We start from the raw sequence: 24,579 nt of genomic DNA on the forward strand, positions 1-24,579 counted from the left end.
TTTAAGACCGAAGGCATTGCAAATAAGGGGAAAAGAACATTACAAAGTTTAGTTAGTTTACTGCATATAAGAATTACATTGATATTTAAAAATCTTAAACCTCAAATTCAGCAAATTAATGAATATGAAAACTGGAATACCCCAATGCCACTTCACTTCAGGATACTTCTTATAAATTAGATGCCTTCCTTTTCTTTGCATTAATACATTTTGGTGCAAGATAGTCCAATAGAATTGTACACACACTACATTCATATATATATATATATATATATATATATATATATATATATATATATATATATATATATATGTGTGTGTGTGTGTGTGTGTGTATGTATATATATATATATATATATATATATATATATACACACACACACACACACACATTTACAGAATGCAGGAAGAAATAAAAACATGACTGTGGTCTTTGCATTTAGCAAAAAGGCAGATTGTTTGGCCTCATCTCAAATTTGATGGGTAGAAATTTCTCACGTTAGCACTATACTTCTGTGACAGTAAAAATAAAAAAAAAAGTGTCCTTCAGACTTTATGATATAGCTCTAACTTCATTAAAACATTGAGCTGTCCAGGACTGGCCCTTTAAATGCTTCAGGTGGTTATGCAGGTGAACAACATTACATATATAGAACTTTGGCTTGAATTAACAGTTAAAAAAAAAACTAAAAACAAAAAAAAAAAAACAAAAAAAAAAACCCAGAAGCTTCTAGTAAGTAGTGAAGTTTTGAATAAATTCTCAAGCACAAGCTAGTCTTCCCATCAGCAGACACACATCCATACAGATAGTACGATTGCACCTCATTTGTAATCTTTACATTTTCACAGCTTAAACGTAATGCAAAAACACAACAGGCTTTCTCCACAACCACAGAGGTTGGATTACCAGGTAGGTATGAGGAGTCATTGTGGTTCAAACACAAATCCAAAGAAAAATTATCGTGGACGTATACAATATCATTAATTTGGAGGTTAGTTGGTTTGGCTTTAATGGTTGAACCTCAGCATTTGGTCATGCAAAATCAATTCGTTATGGACATGATTCCACAAGGTATATTGTTAATTGGATGCACTTCAGAGTACTTGTTGTTTTAACCAAAAATAAGTGCCACTCCTGATTCTTTTTCCCCTCTCATATAAGTTTTATGCACAAAGCTGAAGCTGCTCTGGTGAAATGCATATCTGCAGTTTCTCAAAACAGCTCTGATAGATTTTGTACAGGATTTGCCACTGTTACATCTTTTAAAGCATATGAATGGGTTATTTTTATAACCCTTACAAGTAAACTGCAGACAGCACACCCGGCAGATCCTCACCACATCTGTGTACTGGACAAAAGCAATGAGGATATTAGAAGCATCAAAGGGTGTGTTGAAGATATATACAATACAGACATGTACCACTGTAGAGTGTAATTATAGGGTTAAAGGTAAAACGTATGTCAATGGCTGAACCATTCTCAGAGTTCAAAGCATTTTAAACATTAAAAATCCATTTCATCCAGAGTTTATTCCCTTTCTATACAGTGGAATCTATTTAGCACCATTCTTTATTTCTTACAGAACCATATAGCAGTTATCCAACACAATGCAAGTGAGGATAATTGCAGTCAATAAATGAACCTGCCCGGTTATCATTAATGGAAAATAGAGCAAGTGCTCTGAAGGTAAAGTGTTCACTAAACTAGTTTTACTAAGCACCAAGTTACCCTCTACTGTTGCATGCAGTACACGTGAGGGAGGACTGTGCATTCAGCCACAAAGCATCAAGTTCCATTAAGGCTTCATCTCAATCGCTTTTCTTCACCTGTGCTGGTCTAAAAAGATATGCAGGGGAAATTCTACTTAACTGTCACACTGAAAAAGAATAAGGAACTTTGATTTGAAGTATGTTTGCTTTTTCCTATGTTGAGTCCCATTATGTTTCTTTGTAGTTGCTTCTCTGTGATCATAACGAAGCAATGAAATTGTGTGATCAGTGAGGGCCACTGTGTAGCCTTTGGACCAGTTGCACAATGTTTCATTTCAGTTAGTGTTCAAAGACTGTCATTTTATGTGTGACGAGGCTAAATATTCCACCTCTAAATTCATACCTAGGGCAAAATAAATGATACCTCCTATCCAAACACCAAATTGACTTTAGCTACCACTAATCAATGGTAGTGAAGGAGGTGGAGAAGCATAAACAAAAACTTTTGTAGTGATCAAGGGCAATAGCTTCGAAGGGCCAAGTGTTTATGCAAGACTATGGGAAATGTCAACTTGTCTACATTTGCTACAAAAACCATCCGTCAGGACACACACCGACAGACAAAATTTCTACCCTGTTTAGAGTTCCTCAGAGGTTCCATGCATATTTAAAGGCATTTGTACTTGGAGGAAGACATGAGTAATCCAAAGAGCGCCCTAAATGTAAAGAACGCTTCCTGTTGACTTCGTTTTTTGTTTTTTTCTCAAAAGAAAAATTTAAATAAAATAAAATAAAATAAAATAAAATAAAATAAAAGAACCATGGTCTCTCCAGGAAAAGAGCAGCAAGAACAAACCACAAAAAAAAATCATCAGTACAAAACTACAGGCAACCATGTACAACCATTCTGGACAAAGATTAGGGTTAGTACTCTTCTGTATGGATACCAAAAAAGGAGATTGAAACAGAAGACGAATATTTTGGATTGTTTAGTGCTCTGAAGGTCAGTTGGGGGTACATTTTACCCCACTTTGAGGTCTGGCTGCCATGTTTCTACTAGTAAAGATAAACCAGTAGTTTCTGGGCAAGGAGTCCTGTTCTAGCTCGAGCACCTTTCATATGGGCTGAGTCCTACTCCAGTTCAGTTCTGGGCGTGGTGTCGAATGGTGTGGAAGATCCAGTCCATCTTTGTGGTCCATCCGCCATGGTGAGCATCGTTCATCTGCTTCATGAAGTAGTCCAAAGCCTCCTGCTCAGTCTTATCTAGTGCCAGGGTTTTGCGGATGTAGGCAATGTCATCAAATGACTGCAACTCTGGCATTCCGGAGCCCAGCATCATTGAGAACAGATTGATAAAGAGGTTTGCGTGCTGTCGGATAGCCAGGTATGCCTTGTAGCACATCTCCTGGAACCTACAGGGGCAGTAGCAAGGACAATCATACTCAATTCAGTTTTTGTACAAGGGCATGCATGGATAAACGTCTGATTATTATGCACAGCTCTTCCAAAATTATTTAAAAAAAAACAACATATTGCAGGACAAAAAGAAAAACGGAATCTGTGAAAATGGCATGATCATAGCCACCGACCCCTACAGTATACGCTAAATACAAGTTCAGGTGCTGCTACTTATAAATACACAAATACAGCTAAATGAGTGGTGATGTAGGTGGAACCCAAGAAATATTTGGCAAACACAGTACAATATTTAAAACAAACAAACAAACAAAACTGTACACCAAAATTTGTTTTAATGCAAAAACAGGAGACATTAAGGGACAAGTGGAAAACTGACATAAACCATCTGGGAAAACCAATCAGTGTTACTACTCTTATTTTATTTTAAATTGTATTTGCCTATTTTATTCTAAATGCTACTTATCTATTTCAGTCCCAATTAAGTTTTAACAAAACACTTGGGATGGTTATATTTATATCTGAGATGGTTATGGCTGCATCGAGAATAAAATAAAATCTATATTAGCCTTAAATATTCATATCATTAATAAGTGTGCTTGTTTACTGCAGAGGCACCCAACATATAAATATCACATTGGAAACTGATCTGAACAACAGTTATAGAGATACTGAGATAAGTTTATATAGAACTGTAGAGAAGTTTATGTTCAGTTCATAGTAGAGGTCAACCGATAGGGGATTTTACAGATATTGATAACCAAGTTTGGCGGTACCTGCTGATAACCGATTAATCAACCAATTATTTATAAAATTTATACTGAATGAAAACATAAAAATCAAAGTAAAAAAAAAAAAAATTGCTGAACTTTATCAAAAAAAAATTTGCAAACTAATTGCAATTACAAAAATAAACTGAACGGAATGTACCATGAAAATGTACCGTAAATTTTACAAATGAAAAATATTAATAAACTTAATGAATATTAAAGTAAATAAGAGATATACATCCAAACTGAACCAAAAAGTACCACTCCAAATAACAAAAAGAAAGACATCCAAAATGAATAATAATTTAAAAAAAACATCAGTGAGTTTTTACATTGCCTCTAGAGGCCACTCTTGGACTGTATGATGACAGCGGACCCTGCAACGCACGCAACCGGGAAAAACTACCGGGGTGGATTTTTGCCGATAACCAATAGTTCCAGCAATCGGTGCGGATTAATAGGCGAAACCGATCAATCGGTTGACCTCTAGTTCATAGCCAATGTTTCTACCCCTCAATCTTCTCAGATATTAGGAATATGGGACAAGGAATATGAGGCCTTTAACGCTGGGCTTTTCACAAACAAAAAATCAAGTTAATTTTAGCATAATTTATGCTGCAGTTACAAACTTATGGGATGCCAGGAATCTAGGAGACAAACAGGAATTTTGGCAGGTAGCTTACACTATTGTCCGGAGGGGGAAAGCCATTCGGAAACTGTTTAAGCACACAAAAGGGGCTACTGTTACTCAAACGAGTATGACTGCCAGAAATGGGAGCTGCCAGCCAATTACTTTATCATTAAGATTCCAAAAAAATGTGAACCTCACAAACATACCTCTCAAACTCCCTCGTTTTAGTGCATTCTTGAGTTCCTCCTTTGCTAATCACAATCAAGAAGTCTTGAGTTAAGACAAATGGAACTCGCTCTCTCTTGTAGCCAAACTTCTTCTTTTTATGATCCAGGAAGTGGCCAAAATCTATGTGAAACAGCTAAAAAACACAGAGGCTATTAATACCCATGTATGACAATATGTATAAACAGGACACTGCCTCTAGAAGCATACCTGTCCATCGTCCTTCACCATGATGTTACTGTTGTGTCGGTCACCAATGCCCAGAATAAAAGTGGCCACACAATAACCAGCACAGGATCGCGTGAACAGGTCAATGGCCATGTCATACCTACAGTGATTGATATACATAGATGTAACTATGCATTAATTAAACAAATGTGCCAGAAAGTTGTTCATTCTCAATGTAAAAGCTCACGTCTCGCCCTTGTTCTTGTCCTTCAGCCACTGGTGCAGGGTGGAGCTGTTGAACTGCAATGCCCCTTTGAGACCTCCTTTACACTGGATTTGCATGATGGTATGAGAACTCCTCACAACTTCAATAAGACCCACACAGTCTCCGATGGACAGGCAGCCATAGGGAAGCATTCTGTAAATAAATGTCCAAGTAAAAGAACACAAATAATCAGTCACTCAGCAAAATCATATTTGAATACAGATGAACAACAGTTTAACTTGGAAATAAAAGTACCTGAGGTCTAACCCCTGGTTCTGCCAGATGTTCTCCATTATTTTAATGATTTGAAGTGTCAGCATATCTTGCCTCAGGTCTAAAAAGAAGTAGGTTTACATTTAAAGCTCACACTCCAGACACATTAACAGATAAATAGTGTTGGTTAAAAAGGTGACTGACCATCCCCATTCTTAAAGATGATCTCATTATTCTGGAAGAGAAGCTCTGACATGATATCAGGGTTTTCCCAGTTAAGCCACAGTGGCCTCTTGGCTGATGACATGATTCTGCATTCTTCAAGCCTAGCAGAAAAATAAAATAGGAATCAATAATGGAGAAAAATGTTTTGGATGTGTGGTATGTCAATATATCCTTGAAAACACGAGTTTAACTGGCTCACCGTAGGTTGCCTAACTGGTGGGCTGGATTCAATGGAGAGGTGAAGTTTTGGAGGGCATCCATATAATCCGGCCTCCTCATCTGCTCCACCAGAAACTTCATCTGCACCTAAACATGCATTAAAATAGCCAAATGAAGGGCCATAGCCCACTCAAGACAGCTTATGAGAAAAATACAATTGTAACAAAACAGCATAATTCTGACAGAGAATGTACTCTACCTTCTGAGTCTCATCCTTCTTCTCCTGCTTGAGTATGTCTGTAAGGTTGATGAGTTTCTCCATGGCCTCCACCTGTCTGCCCAAGTGCTTCAGATACATACCGCAGGCACGGCAGTAAGACTCCAACAGCAGGCCGAAACGCTGACTCACCGTCTTGTTGTGCATCTCTGACCTGCAACATACACAATGCAGTTAGTTAGTTACATAAAACTTGTGGGCCACTTGAACATACACCTTGCAGAATCTGCAAAATGTTAAGTATAAATAAATAAATATATATATAATCGGGATCATAAAAATTGCATTTCATTTTTTAAATTAAGTACTGCCCTGAGTAAGCTATGTCACATGACAGACGTTTACATATAGTCCAAATGACACAGTAGTTTCTTAATTAAGATTCTTTCCAGCAGTGGCTATATAATGTTGAGATCCGTTTTTTCACACTGAGGACAACTGAGGGACTCGTACACAACAGGGGTGTAAACGTCTGGTACTTGGTGTAAATAGTCATTATTTTGTTTAAAAATCATATTTTTATGATCACTGGAGCAGTGGTGGCTTAGCAGTTAAGGCTCTGGGTTACTGATCGGAAGGTCGGGGGTTCAAGCCCCAGAACTGCCAAGCTGCCACTGTTGGGCCCTTGAGCAAGGCCCTTAACCCTCTCTGCTCCAGGGGTGCCGTATCATGGCTGACCCTGCACTCCAACCCCAGCTTCCTGACATGCTGGGGTATGCGAAGAAAAAAATTTCACTGTGCATATGTATATGTGACCAATAAAGACTCATTATCATTATTTTTCCCTTTAGTACTGCAGTAAGACAGATCTCAAAATCATATTGTCACTGTTGGAAAGGGGTCAAATATGCAAAAGATGTTGGAAAAGCAAAGAATGTGCAGGACCTGGAGGATTTTTCTGAAGAACAGTGGGCAGTTTAACTGCTCAGGACAAACAAGGGACTCATGAACAACTATCACAAAACATTTTTTGACCTGGTTCATTTGTGTTAATTCAGCTATTGTTGTGTCTTGTGGACATGTATATGCATGTAAACATCTTATGGCTTATTCAGGGCAGAACTAAATAAAAACCAAAATGTAATTTTTAGGATCCCTCTTTTTTTTTCTTTTAATTATTAGCATGTCACAGATTCTGCACGGTGTATGTAAACATATGACCTCAACTGTTTTGGGGAGAAATGCAAAACAACCAGTGTCCAGAAAAAAATATTTTTTTCTGATATTACTACAGCAAGAAATTAAAATAGTCTGCCCTTAAACCTTAGTCAGTCACAATTACTGTAAGTCTTAGAAATTCACAGAAGACACAGTTGTTGCAGGATCTGAACAAATGCGGAATTCACAAACAGCCAACGTTCAAGACTGTAAGAAGAACTCTCTCTTAATTTGTATGTTCCATCTCATCAGCTCATTATCAAGCTTTTCAATGATCAGAAGCTGGTTCAGGTGTGTTACGACCTGCAAGGCAGGGACTTCCTGAATTGAGTTTGGCAAAAAGAATTGGAAAAGAGTTGGTATAGGTAATGTGATTACAGATGCAAAGTTCTTCTGACTTCATTTATAAGACATGGCAAACAAATATTTACACACAATGTAAACATGACATTTCCTCAAGGATCTAAACATCCTTTTTGCAAACAAAATCTTTAGTTATAGTGGCCTAAACATACCACTGTGCTTAGAAGTCATCCAACAAAACTTGTCTATGCATAATCAACATCCTTTTCAGGAGGAAGGAGCCTCACTCACTTCAAATGCCAAAAAAAGAAATGTCCAATCCTCTGGTTGGTCAGGGCCCTCTTCAGCAGAAATCGCACCAAGGGGTTATCGAGATACTGCTCATACTTCAAAACCTGTAGGAGACGCACACATCATATACATAAAAAACCCTTGTGTTGTTTATTGTGCAGCAACAGGAATGGTCAGCATAAATAATGGACTAAATGTTATGACAATCAAAGACAAAATTATTTAAAATGAATCTAACCTGGACCAACTGAATAAGGTACTGGGAGAGTTTATCATCGGTCAAATATTTCTCAAGGCACCGTACTGCAAATTCTCTTATCATCGGATCTGGATAGTTGCAGTCAAGCAACTCCATGGCTTGTTCTGGTTTTATTGCGGGCCAGTCTTTAAGAAGGCAATACATCTGAGCAAGGGAAAGGATGGGATTTTAAAAGGTTAAAAGTAAGGAAGTCAGTGAGGTTCTTTGTAACAGACACCATACAGTACCTATACATGATATTCCATATCATTACACATGTAAGAGCCTAATTCATGATCAGGATTACATCCAGACAGGACTAAGCTAACTATAAATGCAGATGTAAATACACCCAAGAGAAATTAAAAACAGATTGACATTGCTCAAAACATTTGAGCACACAATTTAGTAAGTTGTTATGCGAGAGTGTAAATGCAAACAAAACCCCTAATATATCATACATACAACTAAGAACAAGGAACACATGAAAGGGATGCTCAAGCACTATGAGCTGATTTGCATATTATGTATGATACAGCACTTAGGTTTTGATAAATCAGAAATACGCGTAAGACGCATGAAAGAACCAAGTTTAAACCAATATTATACATATCTTCGATAAAGCATACACGTTCATGATGGTCCCTTACTGGATTTTGTACAAATGTCTAAATTAAATTAAAAAAAACTACAGAGTAAAAAAAAAAAAAAAATAGAAAAGAAGCCTTTTTCCTGTTTAAATTATGCATTCCAGTGACATAAAAACTATACATGTTGCCTACAAGTGGCTGAAATACAGGCTTTGCATAAATTGTAAGTAATGGACAGGCATATTACTGGACTAGCACAATATTTATAAAAATGAAAATCGTATTTTTTTACACTATAGTTTCCTTAACCTATTCAGGATAATGTTAATATAGTTTATCAACCTGTGCAACTTCATCTCTGGAGTTCCACTTTACAGCAAGGAGAATCTTGGGAAGAATCTCTGGTATATTTTTACAATACTGCCTAAAAAACACAAATGAAAGAGTTTGATGTTTTAGAGACCAGCACTAGAAGATAACATGGTAACAACAGTACTGTAGAAGATGAGCTGTGGATGATGTGGGAGTACCTGTGTCTCCACAGGAAGTCCTTTTCCTGCTCAGTGATCTCAGAAAGTGGATCTCTGTTTGCTACTTGTCGCAGCTGCTCAATATCACCTTCCATTATGTGATGGTCTCGAGCCTGTCTGCTGCTCTGTGGAGGAAAAAAGTGGTGCAATAATCTCAATATTTGCACATATTAAAACTTGCCCGAGTTGAAAAAACAATTATGAAAGCATCCCATTATTGGTTAAGTACAATACCACACTAAAAGCTATTTAATTACAGTGGGAAATTATTATTGGACCAAGAAATGTTCTTTCACATTCTTAAGAAATGTAATCAAATTAATATTCTTTTGTACAGTGCGTTTCTCTCTTGACAAGAAAGGCTTGGTCCCTCCATCTCACCTTTTAGGGTTTCACAACAAATAAATACGCATTAGTGGATAGAATGATAGAAATGTTGTTCCAGCACCAAAAAGTTGTATCCAAGAGGCAAAAGAAATTGAATTAATATTCTTAAGATGAAAATCAGGAAATATGCTGCTATAATTAAGAACATAGGATGCTTATGTGGAAGCTCACCTGTCCAGATTGAAAGTAATTGTATCCCATCTCTCTGGACATGATCTTATTAGCATGATCTTCTATTGTGGTCATGTCCGGGAATTTCACAGGACAGCTGAAGTAGTCAAATTCTAATTCCAGACATGGGGTTTCCTAATCAACACAGTATGGAAATTGTATTTTAAAAAGAAGTAGTGGTTACATACTAAATGTCAAAGTGCAAAAAAAAATATGCAAGCAATGACCATGTCTCATTACGTACAGTGCCCACCACTAATATTGGCACCCTTGGTAAATATGAGCAAAGAATTGAATATCTGAAGAATTGTCTTTATCGTTTAACCTTTTGATACTTTGTTAAAATTCTTTTTACAAAAATACTCTGCTCTCATGGATATCAAACAATTGCAAACAAAACAGGTTTATTAAAAAAAATTATATCGGTGTGCAATAATTATTGGCACCCCTATGAATTCATATGAGAAAATATATTTGAAGTATATTCCCACTGATATTTAAAACAATTTATAGTATACTTGGGTGATTAGGAACAGGAAATTGTTCAACCATGACTTCCTGTTTCACAGGGGTATAAATATAAGATAACACATAGGCCAAAATTCCTTAGTCATTCATAACAATGGGCAAGACCAAGGAATACAGCTGTGATGTGCAGCAAAATGCTGTTGAGCTTCACAAAATGGCAAATGGATATAAGAAAATAGCACAAGCATTGAGAATGCCCATTTCCACCATCAGGCAATAATTAAGAAGTTCCAGTGAACTGGAAATGTTATGAATCAACCTGGACTTGGACGCGTGTCTATATTGTATCCAAGTATCCAATATGAAGAGGATACTTCAAGTGACCCTAACCCTAAGTTAGCTGCGTCTTGGGGGTCAGAAAGTCTCCAAAACTACAATCTGAAGTCACCTACATCACCACAAGTTGTTTGGAAGGTTTTAAGGAAAAAAAATCCTCTACTCTCATCCAAAAACAAACTCAAGCATCTTCAGTTTGTCAGACACTACTGGAACTTCAAATTGGATCGGTTTCTATAGTTGGATGAAACCAATATAGAGCTTCTTGACAATAAACACCAGAGGTGGTTTTGGAGCACACAGAGAGGTAGCCATATGGAAAAGTACCTCATGCCCACGGTTAAATACGGTAGTGGCTCTTTAATGTTTTGGGGCTGTTTTTCTGCCAGAGGACCTGGACATTTTGTTAGGATATATGGCATCATGGACTATCAAATATCAATAGATCTGGGCTTAAAATGGGCCGTGGTTGGATCTTCCAGCAGGACAATGATCCAAAACATACATCAAAATCAACACAAAAATGGTTTACTGACCACTAAATCAAGTTTCTGCCATGGCCATCCCAGTCCCCTGACTTGAAACCCATAGAAAACCTATGGATGTCCACCAGAATGGACCTCGAATTTTGAAGGATCTGTAGAGATTCTGTATGGAGGAATGGTCCCAGATCCCTCGTCATGTATCCTTCAAACTCATTCAGCATTATAAGAGAAGACTCAGAGCTGTTATCTTGGCAAAGGGAGGTAGCACAAAGTATTGACAAAGGGTGCCAATAATTGTTGCACACCTATATTTAATAAAAGGTATTTTGTTTTGGATAAACCGGTGTTGTGTTTGTAATTGTTTGATGTCCATGAGAGCAGAGTATTTTTGTGAGTTTTTCTAAGGTTCAACAATTAAGTCAATTAATTAAGATAATTAAGTCTTCTTTGCTCATATTTACCAAGTGTGCAAATATTAGTGGAGGGCACTGTACTACCAGACTGCTTAGGGTTCCAATCCCTGTCTCAAATATGGCTGCTTTGAACGGTCACCTTGTTGGGGTTGGAGCCTGTGACACCGATGGGGTTTAGCAGATCCTCTAGGCCGTGTGGCACCGGCCACAGGTTCAGTGCCATTTTCCCAGAGACCAGGGTGTGTGTGTAGTCAAAGAGGTTTACATTTCCCCAAGCCAGCGGACAGTGTTCCTGAGACAAAATGAAAACACCACCTGCTGTTAGCTCACCACTTGTGTGCTGTGACAAGATAAAGCATTCTGAAAATACAATATAATCAAATTAGAAGTTTAAGGCAAGTCAGGTAGTTGTTGCAAAGCTCAAATTTCTGGATGTTCTCATGACCTTACAGTCTGAGGCTCAAATTCAGATGTGCTAGTCAAACTATTTACTAGACAGCATATTTAATATCAACAGCTCGCTGCCTTGTCTGGCTTTAAATGAAAAGGGTATTGACATGTTGAACTGTGCTGGCACCTCTTTTGCTCCCTTCCTCCCCTTCACAGAGCAGATGGACAGGCAAAGACGAGCAGCTCGGGGAATGTCATGAATGTACATGTCATACATAAGCCACTCATTCCACCTAAGAGAACAGTAAAGATATTAAATCAAACATGCATAACATACTACCAGATAATGTTTGTGTTGTTTTATTTTGATAGTGTGCAATAACATTTCATTTGTACAATACCTTGGGTTTGAACAGGGCACGCGTTGCGTGTTGACATTGTCACATAACTGCTCTCCACCATGGTAGATCCCTGTCCGGACATAAATCTATAACGGAGTACAAACAATTTTAGGATAGCTTTACCATGCAAAGTTCAAGGGCGCTATATACACAAGGACACATGATGCATAAAGTGGATGCTGTTTAATATAAAACTTTAGATGCACCCAATGTTTGGCTAACTTGTACATGTATGGGCCATAATAAAAAAAATTAATAAATAAAGCAAAATGATTTGACTAGGCTACACAATGGCACAGTGGGTAGTGTTGTTGTGTCAGAGTTCCAGGGTCTCTAGTTCATTAGTATCTTGCATATTTCTACTAGAGTCTCCGGTTCAACTCCAAAAAAAACACCACCACCACATGCTGGTAGGTAGACTCGCTAAGCTAAATTGCTCCTAGGTGTGAATGAGTATGTGCATGGTGTCCTGTAATTGACTGGAGTCTCATCCAGGGTCTATTCCCACCTCAGGGTAGGTTTCTTGGATAGGTTTCGAGATTTACCGTACCAAGTGGTTACAGAAAATGAAGGAATGAATATTTGGACGGCACATTTTATTGTTTACGCTGTTTTTCTATGGTTATTGATAACTCGTTCGGCAACAGCATGATCAGAGAATTTCTCCACCATGTGACGCATAGATTGATTACAATCCAATTTAAAGAATTCATTAATGATTTTATCTGCTATTATAAAAAAACACAAACAAATTAAACAAAAATCATATAAATAACTAGGCCATCTTATCCCAGCGATTTTTGACATTGGTTTCTGTTTAGTGAGCATGCCTTTTTTCATTCAATTACAGTGCCCAATACACTGACATACCTGAAATACCTAAATTAAACTTAAACATATAATAGTCATGTTATATTCTACTTATCTTAAAACCTAGTTAAATTTTAACCATTATCTGAAATGGTCCTTTTTAGGTACACACCTTATCAATGTCCCGGATGTTTACATTGACGTATGTTGCACAGAGCACACGTATCCTCAGGTTGCTGTTGATGGTCCACAGGGATTTGCTGGAGGCTTCCCCATTCATGTATGGTGTGGCTGTGGAGATGCGGCGCGAATACGAGGGCATGGTGAACGTGTCCATGGGCAACTGAGAGTATAAGCTATCCTTTGACATCAGCATTAAGTTTGGCATTCGGCCCAGCATAATGCAACTCCTCACATACTGAGAGAAACAGAGGGAAAGAAAAATTCATTTATATACACAAACCTATAAAATCAGAAATCTTGTCAGCAGCAAAGCTGTCCGAAACGCATCGTTCCATTTCTACTTGTTTAAACACTACTTTCGGCAGTGTTGTTTGGCAAGAAATATTACTTTTTAAACACAGATTGCACCAACACTTCATTTGTATTTGTATTCTTTACCCCTCCTATGTCCGTACACTCATCACGAACATGAATGTCATGGTAATATTGGGCCTTCAGTAATTTCTTAGAACTGTTCTTTTCTGGGGCAGAATGATTGTACAACATACATATTTAATAAAAAACAAAAACAAGAATTTGGTTCACAAGCTTTAATTTGTTTGGTGTTTTCTGTAATCAAGAGAGGACCAAAATTGTACATGCATGTCAAAAATATACATAGAGCACACCTAATATTTAGTTGACTGTCCCTTAGCAAGTTTCACCTCGAGCAGACACTTTTGGTTGCCATCCACCAGCTTCTGGCAGAATTCTGCTTGGATATTTGACCACTCTTCTTGGCAGAATTGGTAAAGTTCAATGACATTTGTTGGTTTCCTGGCCCTGACTCAACTTTTAAGCACAGTCCACAAATTTTCAATAGGGTTGAGATCAGGACTTTGGGAAGGCCATTCCAAAAGCTTAATGCTAGCTTGCTTTATCCACAACCAGCTTTGATGTGTGTTTGGGGTCATTGTCCTGTTGGAACACCCAATTGTGTCCAAGTTTCCACCATCTGGAACCGTTTTGGAACTTTCAGCACCACTGAATTAATAATCTGAGTCTTTATATGTATATTTTTGACCCTGTCTGTATAATTTTGGTCCTGTGTTGATCCCCCAAATGAAAATCCCCCAAATGAATTAAAATTTGTGAACCAAATTCTTGTTTTGTTTTATTATTATTATTATTATTATTATTATTAAAGATGTATGTTGTGCTATGATTCTGCCCCAGAAAAAGAAAAGTTCAAAGAAATTACTGAAAACCCAATATTACCATGACATTCATGTCCATGATGAGTGTATGTAAACTTCCCGACTGCAACTGTATGTAAAAATTACAAAGAGACTGCATGAGTAAGAAGTCACTCTAAATTGTGAGGGTGGGGTAAAGGGGAAGCTGATGTATTGTGGTGGCTAATTCTAATACTTTAGCAGAACTGACATCACATCTTCCAGATGCCAGAGGAAAAAGGAAGGAAAAGAAATTCAAATATAGCTGCAAGCATATTTCCGGGGCCAAGCAATACAGAGGCAAAGTGAGGAGATAAGCAAGTATGGTTTTAGTTTGGTCATGATTTTATTCATTCAGAAGTTATAAGCAAAAATGTGCATTTTTTCATATCTTGTGAACACTAGGTGGCACTGTTCCACAACTGAGCAGGTACCCTCAGGTTATGATGCTCATGACATATACTAAGTTTGGTCTGAATATGCTAAAGTATTACGGATATAGCATCACATCACCACATTTGTGCATCATTCGAGAATGCTTTGACCAATCAAATTTGAGTTCCATAACTTTTTGCCGGCATGGGCGGTTTCAATTTTGGTGAAAATTGGATGAACGGTCTAGGAGGAGATAGAAAAGTCCATTTTTTTGTAAATTCAAAATGGCAGACAGCAAGTTCGTCCGACCATGGCCTAATTGGTATGATTGTTCTTGGCCTGAGCCACGAAATCTAGGAAGACCAGTGTCATGACAATGGGCAAAAGTAATCAAAAGCAACGAGCATTTTTTGAACTTGCATAATTTACCATAAGGTGGCGCTGTTCCAGAACAATGCAGCTGCGCTCAAATCATGATGCCAATGACATCAAACTGGTTTGAATACGCTAATGTACTATGGAGATATAGCCTCACATCTGTTTCGGTGTGATCGCAATCGAATTCGTCTGCAAGTTATTTGAGAACTGTTTGGCTGATCAAAAAGCTTTTGATAACTTTTTCCCAGCATGGTCTGAAGATGATAATTTTCATGGTCCTGATGACACCTACAATTTTTGTAACAATGCACCAAGTTGTTCATACAATACAGCGTTTAAGACTAAATTCAAAACGGCTGATCACCAAAATGGCCGACACTGAAAATGTAATATCAAACCTGTGCTCCACTGAATTGGTACAGACTAGTTTCATGATGACAACCCATTCATAAGTTATAAGCGAAAACGTGCTTTTTTCATATCTCATGACCACTAGGTGGCACTGTTCTAAAACTGTACAGGTACCCTCAAGTCATGGTGGCTATGACATGCACCAAGTTAAAACCAAGAGGAAGTTAAAACCATAGGGTCCATCTGAATTGGCATGAGCCAAGGAATCAGGGGGAAAAGATTTTGTTTCTAGCACTTATGGGTCAAAAGTTATTAGCATAAACACGAATGCCCATTTGGACAGTTGGTGGCGTTAGAGGGTTTGAGGTAGAGACTCCAAATTTGCTGTAGTAACAGTTCAGACTGTCTTCTATCTATGTGCCAAATTTCATAACTTTCCTGCAAGTGATTCTATAGGCTGCCATAGACTCAAGAGCGGAAGAAGAATAAGAAGCGGAATTGGAACTAGGGCTGCAACAACTAAATCAACAATAATCAATAATTAAAATAATCGACAAGGAATTTCATTATGGAGGAGTTGGGTCTGTGACGTCACGGTGGATAACCCCCATAAGTGACATCACTTCACAATGGTGAAAAACGCATTTCTATGAATAAAACACATCTGAGAAACAGCGGAGGTCACAGAGTGAGCTGCTGCAGGAAAAGTGCACGATCCAGGTTTGTCCATAACAGGAGTGTTTTATATTAAGCACTTCAAATAAACTCATAAGCGTATTAACGTGGCTTGTCATGAGAGATGCTGAGACAGATGCACGTGCTGATAATGTGTTCCAGACGCAATAGAAAGGGAGTGCAATAACTCTGACTAAAATATTCATTTTGATCAAATATGTTGTTTGATGCTATATTGAGTGATATTTAGAAAAAAAGGTAAATGTGTTTTTTTATGAGAGCAGTAACTGTAATGGGGTTATAACATGTAATTGTATATAATTGTAAGAAGTGTCATACATTTACAGAATAAAGAAACATGTTTCTGTGTTCAAATGAGTGAATGTGTGTGTTACTGCCGAACATATAGCCTCTTACCAGTTAACACTTAGTTTGTGCTTTTGTTTTTCTTTTTTAAATATAGTGATTTCAATTCTGCTTTAAAAGCTTGTGGACAATAAGTAGTGTTTTTGTTTTCAAAATATAATATTAATATTTTTAAAAATCCTTTGCACAATGAATAGCATAACCCACATAAATAAATACATTAAATACCGTTTTCACAGCCTTCAATTTTCACAATGTTTAAAGGACAACATTGGGCAGAATGTGAAATAACATTTTTTTTCTCTCGAAATAAAGAAAATAAAAACTGGCCTTTTAATCCAACTAATCGATTAATTGACGAAATAATCGACAGATTAATCGATTGTCAAAATAATCATTAGTTGCAGCTCTAATAGGAATACTAAAGGATATAATAGGTGCCAACGCGCCTTGGTGCTTGGCCCCTAAAAATCTCTTAACTGAGAAAAACAACATTGTTCTTTCTTAAAGAAGGTACTAAAGAAGTAAAGAAGTATGTTGTAAAGAAATTTTAAAGAAGCTACTGATTACAGTAGGAAGCTAATTATGAAAATAAGTTGACAGGGGTTTTAAAGCAGTAGAGAGAAATGTGTTAGAGGGAATTGAACACATCTTAAATGAGGCGATTCACAATTTTGTACCTTATATTGACTGATAGGGTACTTTTCCAGCAGGTACTCGTCACAGCCACACACTTTGAGGATGTACTTGCCCTGGTATTCCTGCACACACATCTTCAGCTGCTCGGGAGACAACAGCATGCTGCGCGTCTTTTTCCTGATGGCTTCTGCGATCACCTGCTCAGGGACACAGTCGTGGTTGATCTTCAACGTGTACTTCTGCTTGTCATTGTTGGGCGACACAATAACCCAAATGACCACGATAATCTGACCTGGATTCAAAAGTTAAAGAAAAAATAATAATAAATACGATGGAACTTTAACTTAATCAATGAATGTTAAGGGAATACTCCCACAAAATACCCTACTTCATCTGTACCCTGTACATGATTGGCGGCCTTATGTCTCACATGGGACAAAGAGGATTAAGTGTGTGTGTGTGCTGTACATGATTACCATGGATAATAATTTCAACCTCTCCTTGTACTGAAAAAGCAACCTATCACTCAAAACTCACTTACAATGGGAATCTAGGGCCAATTGGTGAAATATTTTCAATAAATTGAAAATGCACGACTATACTCAACAAACCCACACAGCTCACAACTAAGGAAATGTTTTCCCCCATTTCTGAACCAGATTTAGGTGACTTTCCACTTCTGTTGCCACTTTTCGGACACACTAAGTAGCCACTGAAGATACTACTACGTGAACTTGAATGCACGTCAATGCTTAATTAGTCAAAGCAGAAAGTATTCCTCACCTCATGGGATTAACATCACTAACACGTCTCCACCCACAATCTCCATATCATATAAGGGTTTTGTCACTATAAACTGTCATTTTACATGACTGGCAAGCAAATATTTATTATTTTATTTGCAGGAAAAATGCTTAGAATACTGAAGTATATGGAATAGTGTACTCCTATGTTAAACAGAATGGTTTTACATAGAAAACAAAACACACTATTATTATCTTATATATTAAAGAAATATTCAAATGTAAATTTACTTTACACTGTCCCTGTTCCTAGCAAAGAAATGCACTGTGCTAAATACTGTTGCTTCATTCCATGCATGTGCTCAAAATACTGACCATGCATACTGTAAAGACAGAGAATTTCAAATTGAAATGAACAATCTGTTTACTCAATTTGGGTTTGAAAAAGAAAAAAAAAAAAAACACAAATAACATGACATCACACCCAATGTTATGGGTAACACTCATCCCTCCTACCTTTGTCTAATTTGCCAAAAATGTGCTTTGGAAGCTCTGGTGAAGACTCCACGTTGGGAGGGTAAACATATAACGCACGACTATGCGGCCCATTGGCATCTCTGAGTTCTACTGAGTCTTTGCAGACATTTAGTATATTTCGCCTGAAGTCCTGCACTTCAGGATCCTTCACTAGATCAAACTCGCACACCGGCATGCCAATTGCAAAACCTGAAAAACAGAACAAGCGGAGAGCTCTTGTAAAAAAGAATGCTGTTGAATGTTTGTTTTTTTCTATGGGTTGGTTAGTAACTAAAAATAGTTAAGGTTAATTTGAAATGGGTGGGTACAGGCACCAAAACAAACATTTGTTATGTCTGTGAACAGTGTGCAACATACAAGAAGACTATGAGAACATCTTAGTCATTGCTTCCCCTTTTACCATATTACTTGCATTAAACAAGTACATACTTTATAGCTTTTATTATAGGTGAGAATTTTATATTTGCATTTGAAATGTTGTACACATTGTATGGGTGTGCTACTGGAGAACAATAATTTCATTGTATTCAAAAAACATTCTGTAAACCTATGAATGTCAACTTAATCTCAACCTCAGATGCTCCGCTCACCGGCCAGGCCAGCACTTTCATTCTTAAGTTGAAACCCCTGTATAACAAATATAATTATTACCTATAAGGGAGAAAGAAAAAAAGCTCCTACCAATTTCCCGGTTGAGAATTTTCTCCTCTCTGTTGCCCACAGGTTCAATGACTTTTAAGAAAGGCTGGAAAAGCCTAAGGTCACAGAGTCTCCTGGTCTCGTCGTAAAACTCTTCCCGCTCGGCTTCCTGTGTTACACTGACGAAGATGTATGAGGCTTCCTCTTGCAACAGGTGATGGAGCGGGAACTTTCGTGCTTCCTTAAACAGTTCATGCTTGATGGTGACAAGTGTGGCCTCACGGAGGCACTCCAGGGTCAGGATCATGCCATTGGGCAGCAGACAGTCCACCAAAATCCTGGGGGGCATCAAATGGATGCCCCATAATTCTCCAGATGATGGCCTTGGAGGCATGTTCCCTAGTTCTCACAATCGTCCAATCTCAAATAATACACTTTAAATTATTCAACTTCTTTATCCCCTGAGGAAAGAAGACAGTTGCACATTTATACATGTCTTCAGTGATCTGGTGCTTGTTTCATATACTTCATGTATGTTTTATTGCATTTACTACATTATGTTTCCACACAGATTTTGGGCTTGCTGCATTCGCTCATTCAGAAGTAATTTGATCAGTGCGGGTAAACATTATATAACATAAGGATCTTCAACAGTTTTCCAACAAGGAGTTCCATTTTGGAGAGCAATATAAATGATCAGGGTCATAAAGGGGGGAAAAAAAGTTACATAATAAAATACAAATTAAGCAAGAGGAAACGGTGTCCTATATACCAGCAGCAGTGTATTCATCACTGCCACCGGAAAACCTGATAAACAACAGCAAAAGACAGTCAAACAAGTTCATGATTAAATGTTCAAATCCACTATGTCTTCTTGAGAAAGAAAAAAAAACTATTACACAATAATGACTATTTTTTCCAAAAGAGAAGGAATGGTTTTGATGTCATTGAAACTGATGGATATATATAATTTCAATAAAATATATAATTTCTGTACATCAGATCATGGTCTGAAATTTAAACATGTTCTGACCTAGAAGCCCAAGAACACCTGTCCGAGCCAGACCCGTCCAGACCAAACACAGGAAGTTCTGAATGTAAACCACAACCATAGACTAAAGTAGTTCTCACACTGGGCACGTTTGCTGTGGTCCGAATCAGAGTGTGATTATTCCCTGCTCCCCCCGCAGGATTCTATCGACCCCTGGTGCATTTTCATTCATCTTATGCCATCACAAATGCACATAGAACACACAATACGACTCACCATATTTTTCGTTTTTTAAATTATTTTGGTGCTATTATGTGCAGCAGTAGACCTCTTCTGTGCCCCACAACATTCCCCTACCACTCATGGTGCACATGTGTTGTGGAAACTAATGATGCCTTCATCGGCTAAAACATGCGAAGGTTACTTTACTTCCAGAACAAGTGCGGACCCGAGTACGAGTTGCGTTCATATTCACTGGAATCGCAGCACAGATCCAGTGCAACTGAACTCAGACCACCTCCTACAAGTAGCCTCGGGACCTGTATCGCCGCATCCTTCCTGGTCCGCATGACAGCAATGTTTCATGCAAACCGTGCTCTGTATCAGACTAAACTGCCAGTGTGAAAGCCCCCGAAGGATATACTGGATAAACCCAAACATCACTAATCAGAAACCAAAACTGTCCTGAACTGGAGTAGTTCTCAGAATACCAGTAAACAAAATTGAAGAAAAAAAATTTAACCAAAACATAATATACTGACCCACAAACGCTCAAATTTAGCCTACATCTAATAAGGCTGTTACCTTTTCTTATCATATTAGTCCATTTCCATTTTATATTAAAGGCCAAGTCATCCTTTGTAGCATGCTCAAGCCTAAAACTCTGACCTTGACCCAACCACAACCCAAGATTGTCTGACAAACATTCTAGATGTTAGCCTTCAACTTCACATGAACCATCAGATACTATCAGGTTCAGACAGATATTTCAAGCTTTAATGAGAACTTGTGATTATGCAACTCACTATTTATTAAAAAAAACAGGGTGGAACAACAGTAGATTGAGACACAGCAAAATCCCACTCTGCTTATGACTGAGTCATCAACTTCCTAGTCACAGTCTTAGTGGATACCTCACTGAATGCTCTCTCAATAACAAAACAGTCATCCAACAGCTTACAGGAAGAAGGTACTATCTGACTCACTCTGCAATTAAAGAATGCAACACTCAGTGATAAGGAAGATATTGCTCCTCAGCTTGGAGCCAAGAATATTTGGCACTTCGCACAGAAAAGCTTTTTCGCCTCTGTAATGACATCAGCCAATTAGTCCATCAGAAACAAGTGTATATCCTACTGTGGTAAACTACTGTAGGAGCAGAAGTCACACTATGCCGAGAAAAGTATATTACACCACTCAGAATTATTCTATTCCGAGTTTGAGGAAACCAAAGTGTGTGTAACTTTTACAGCTTATTTGAGCAACAGGATATGTGAAAACTGGGAGGATGTCCTGGGTGCACTAATATTTGGGATGGGCGATATCTTATTGTTTGCGATACACCGGTAAAAATTCTCCCCAAAATAATAATTCGTCTTCCCACGATCATAACGATAAAGCCTAGTCGATGACGTATTTGTGTGTGCGCGACGGTCTACGGCCCATTCACAGCTTACATGCAGAGCGAAAACCTGAGGAGGAGTTTATTGCTAACCGAGGAGCTATCTCCACAATCTGGAACTAGTTTGGTTACAGAAAAATCAGTTTTACATTTTGATCAATGTTTGTGTTTCTGAGGCTCTCAAGACTGCACACAGCTGTCACTTGTAGCTAAAAACAGTGCTGAACGGTACTATATTAATATCGTCACTGATATCGTTATCACAGTAAATACCGAGATATAGTTTTAAGTCCATATCGCCCGTCCCTAACTAATATCCACTGCAAGACGATCAAACATGTTTGAACCAGCGTGTGTATGTTCTCTGTAATATAGACAAAAGTGCATTAGAGTGACAGGAAATGATCCTTACCATAGAGCAGTTTTAGGGAAACCTAAAAACAGCGATCCTCATGTTGGGAACATCAGCGAACCTCTCCTAATAATTCACTCCTGTGGTGCAAGTGTAGTACTCTGTAACAGAGGGAAGAAACACCATCGTACAGTAATAAACAAGCTGCCTTTAAATAAGTAAACATCAGACAGAAGGTTTTCTCACGTTGTGTGCTAATTTAGGACTACTACTATTACTAAAACAAAGACAGTACCACCATAAACAGTTAGATGAGCAGGAAAACAAACATGTACTACTACGTTGGACACCGACACACACAACAAAACAAAACAACACACTCGCTGTTCACGACACTTTCGAAATTTATGAAAACTGTCCGCTGATGGGAATAGTTCCCTGACCGTTCAAGTCTTAAACCTGTACCAGCTATCAGGAATGACTTTTACACCCTTTTATCAATGTATTTTGCTAGCACCACTGCCTTCAGGATTTATCTTGCCAGCTAGCTAAACGAAATTAGCTAAGCGAACCGGCTGACCAAATAAAGTCCGGCGTCAAGAAAAAGAAGGAAAGACACTAAAGCCATTACCAATCGTTGTATTTGTCGGTGAACGACTTGCTTTTCGTCCTCTCTATACGTCATGTTCATTGAGGCGAAAATAAACAAAGCGTGTTTGTTCGCCTACCGCCCGTAATTAGGTAAGTTAGCTAGCTCAATAACTAACCCGACGCCCAAGCGCGAGCCTCGGCGAAGAAAGCTAGCACGCTAATTAGAATGGGAGTGTCCTTTTGAAATACTAAACACGCTTGAAATGAACTAAACCTCGACTGTGATACGCGTTTATTCTGATTAGACAGTGAACCCAACAGTCATTTAAAAGTTGTATTAATTTTTCAACGTCAGTATGACTGTCACATCTTATTTGCTGTTGGGAGATGCGGTAGTAAGCATAACGCAGCCCGTTGGCTAAACCATAAGCACATATTAGCCACCAAGCTAACCAGCTAGCTAGCCAGAGGTTCCAGATTGTGATTACTTCGTGAACAATTTCGGAACTGGTAAATGTTTAGTGGTCTAAATATTTCCTCGTTCCTTAAGCCCTAGCAGTAGATTGTGGCTTAAAAAAAAACACAACAACAAATAAATAAAATAATAAACCACACCCGTGGTTTAAGGGTTGTGAACTAGGGGTTATGAACGAGCTAAGGCACCGTTATTGTGAGTAATCCGCTCTCGGCGTTCCCTCCTCTGGTCTCAGGCGCTACTCCAACACGCAGGCGTTGCTCGGGCCTACCCGTCCCGGCCCGATAGGCGCAGGCTCTCCATAGCAACGACAGACAGCTAATCTCGTTTGTCTTCTTACAGTAGAAACCGCGCATTACTATACACGGACCAAGTAAATAGTTTCCGCTACATGGTCGTTTAATCCAGTATTGAAGAAACTACTGTCATGGATACCGCCCGGAGGTTACTTCCTATGAATAAGAATGAGAACCGATGAAGCGCGGTGTAGCAGGTCGCTGGATAGAGACGCTAGCCGCGGCAGTGTGAGCGAGATGTGCAAGTTGTGATAGGTTCAGCGAGAATGTTTGGATTTCTCACAGGAAACTTCCGTGAACTCTGCTGTCCTCACCACCGACTGCAGGGGAAAGATAACACGACCGCATACAGCTGTGATGTAATGCGACATAATTAAACGGCACTTTAACTATTCACTACAAATTACTCCACTGTTTATAGCAATGTGATAAATAGTATAAGAAGCGCAAAGGTTAAGCAGATTTTGGTGATCTTGTGTGTGGACATGCTTCCATTTCAACCCAGTAACGAGTCCGTAGGGGAATTGTCATACCCTCAAAATCCATCTTGTAAAACCTTTCCCCTTTTCTTTTTCTTTTTCTTTTTTTTTTTATGTGCATTTAACATACAGTAGTAACCTGACAGAGTGACAAACCTGGAAGGTTACACCAGTTTTTCGAGTACATTTCAATTTGGAGTTGAAAACGCGTGTGCAAACTGTGGATCCGATTTAAATTAGTTTGTTAATTGATAGTAAAAACAAATAAATAAATAAAACAATGTGCAGCCGAGAACAGATTGCTTAGATTGTATTCATCCTTAATGATGATGATGATGATGATATTAATAGTACTAATAATAATAGAAGTAGCAGTCATCATCATCATCATCATCATCAACAGTGCAACTTTCTGTAAGTAAGAATTATTTATTTGTTTGTTTCATGCTTTAGTTCATTCATGACTCTCATAATTACTGGCTTATTACACTGAAGTAATTGTCAGAATTGTTAATCACATTTTTTGACTTCTTTTCGCCGTAGGAAATGGACTGTACCAAATCCAAACAAAGGGGAGGTTTCTGTTCAACACTGCGCCCTCTTCCAAACTAAGCGATGTGCTTTTGGATGTGTTTTAAAGGTCG

General features: G+C 38.2%; 1 protein-coding gene across 1 annotated transcript; it reads right to left on the reverse strand.

Annotated features, from left to right (window-relative positions):
• Nucleotides 1-377: 377 nt before the first annotated feature.
• On the reverse strand, nt 378-24,015 carry pik3ca (phosphatidylinositol-4,5-bisphosphate 3-kinase, catalytic subunit alpha). Its single transcript, XM_053634473.1, has 22 exons — nt 23,349-24,015; nt 22,155-22,255; nt 19,173-19,591; nt 18,471-18,680; nt 17,253-17,503; nt 13,203-13,448; nt 12,221-12,306; nt 12,007-12,112; nt 11,569-11,721; nt 9,728-9,862; nt 9,170-9,294; nt 8,982-9,063; nt 8,050-8,214; nt 7,812-7,915; nt 6,042-6,213; nt 5,823-5,929; nt 5,603-5,724; nt 5,441-5,519; nt 5,168-5,338; nt 4,963-5,080; nt 4,734-4,888; nt 378-3,122 (listed from the first exon to the last, which is right to left on the reverse strand). The coding sequence occupies exons 3-22, from the start codon at nt 19,522-19,524 to the stop codon at nt 2,852-2,854; spliced, it is 3,210 nt and encodes a 1,069-aa protein (XP_053490448.1). The 5' UTR covers nt 19,525-19,591; nt 22,155-22,255; nt 23,349-24,015; the 3' UTR covers nt 378-2,851.
• Between the last annotated feature and the right edge of the window lie 564 nt (nt 24,016-24,579).

Source organism: Ictalurus furcatus, chromosome 10 (assembly GCF_023375685.1).
Source record: "Ictalurus furcatus strain D&B chromosome 10, Billie_1.0, whole genome shotgun sequence".
Lineage (NCBI taxonomy): Eukaryota > Metazoa > Chordata > Actinopteri > Siluriformes > Ictaluridae > Ictalurus > Ictalurus furcatus.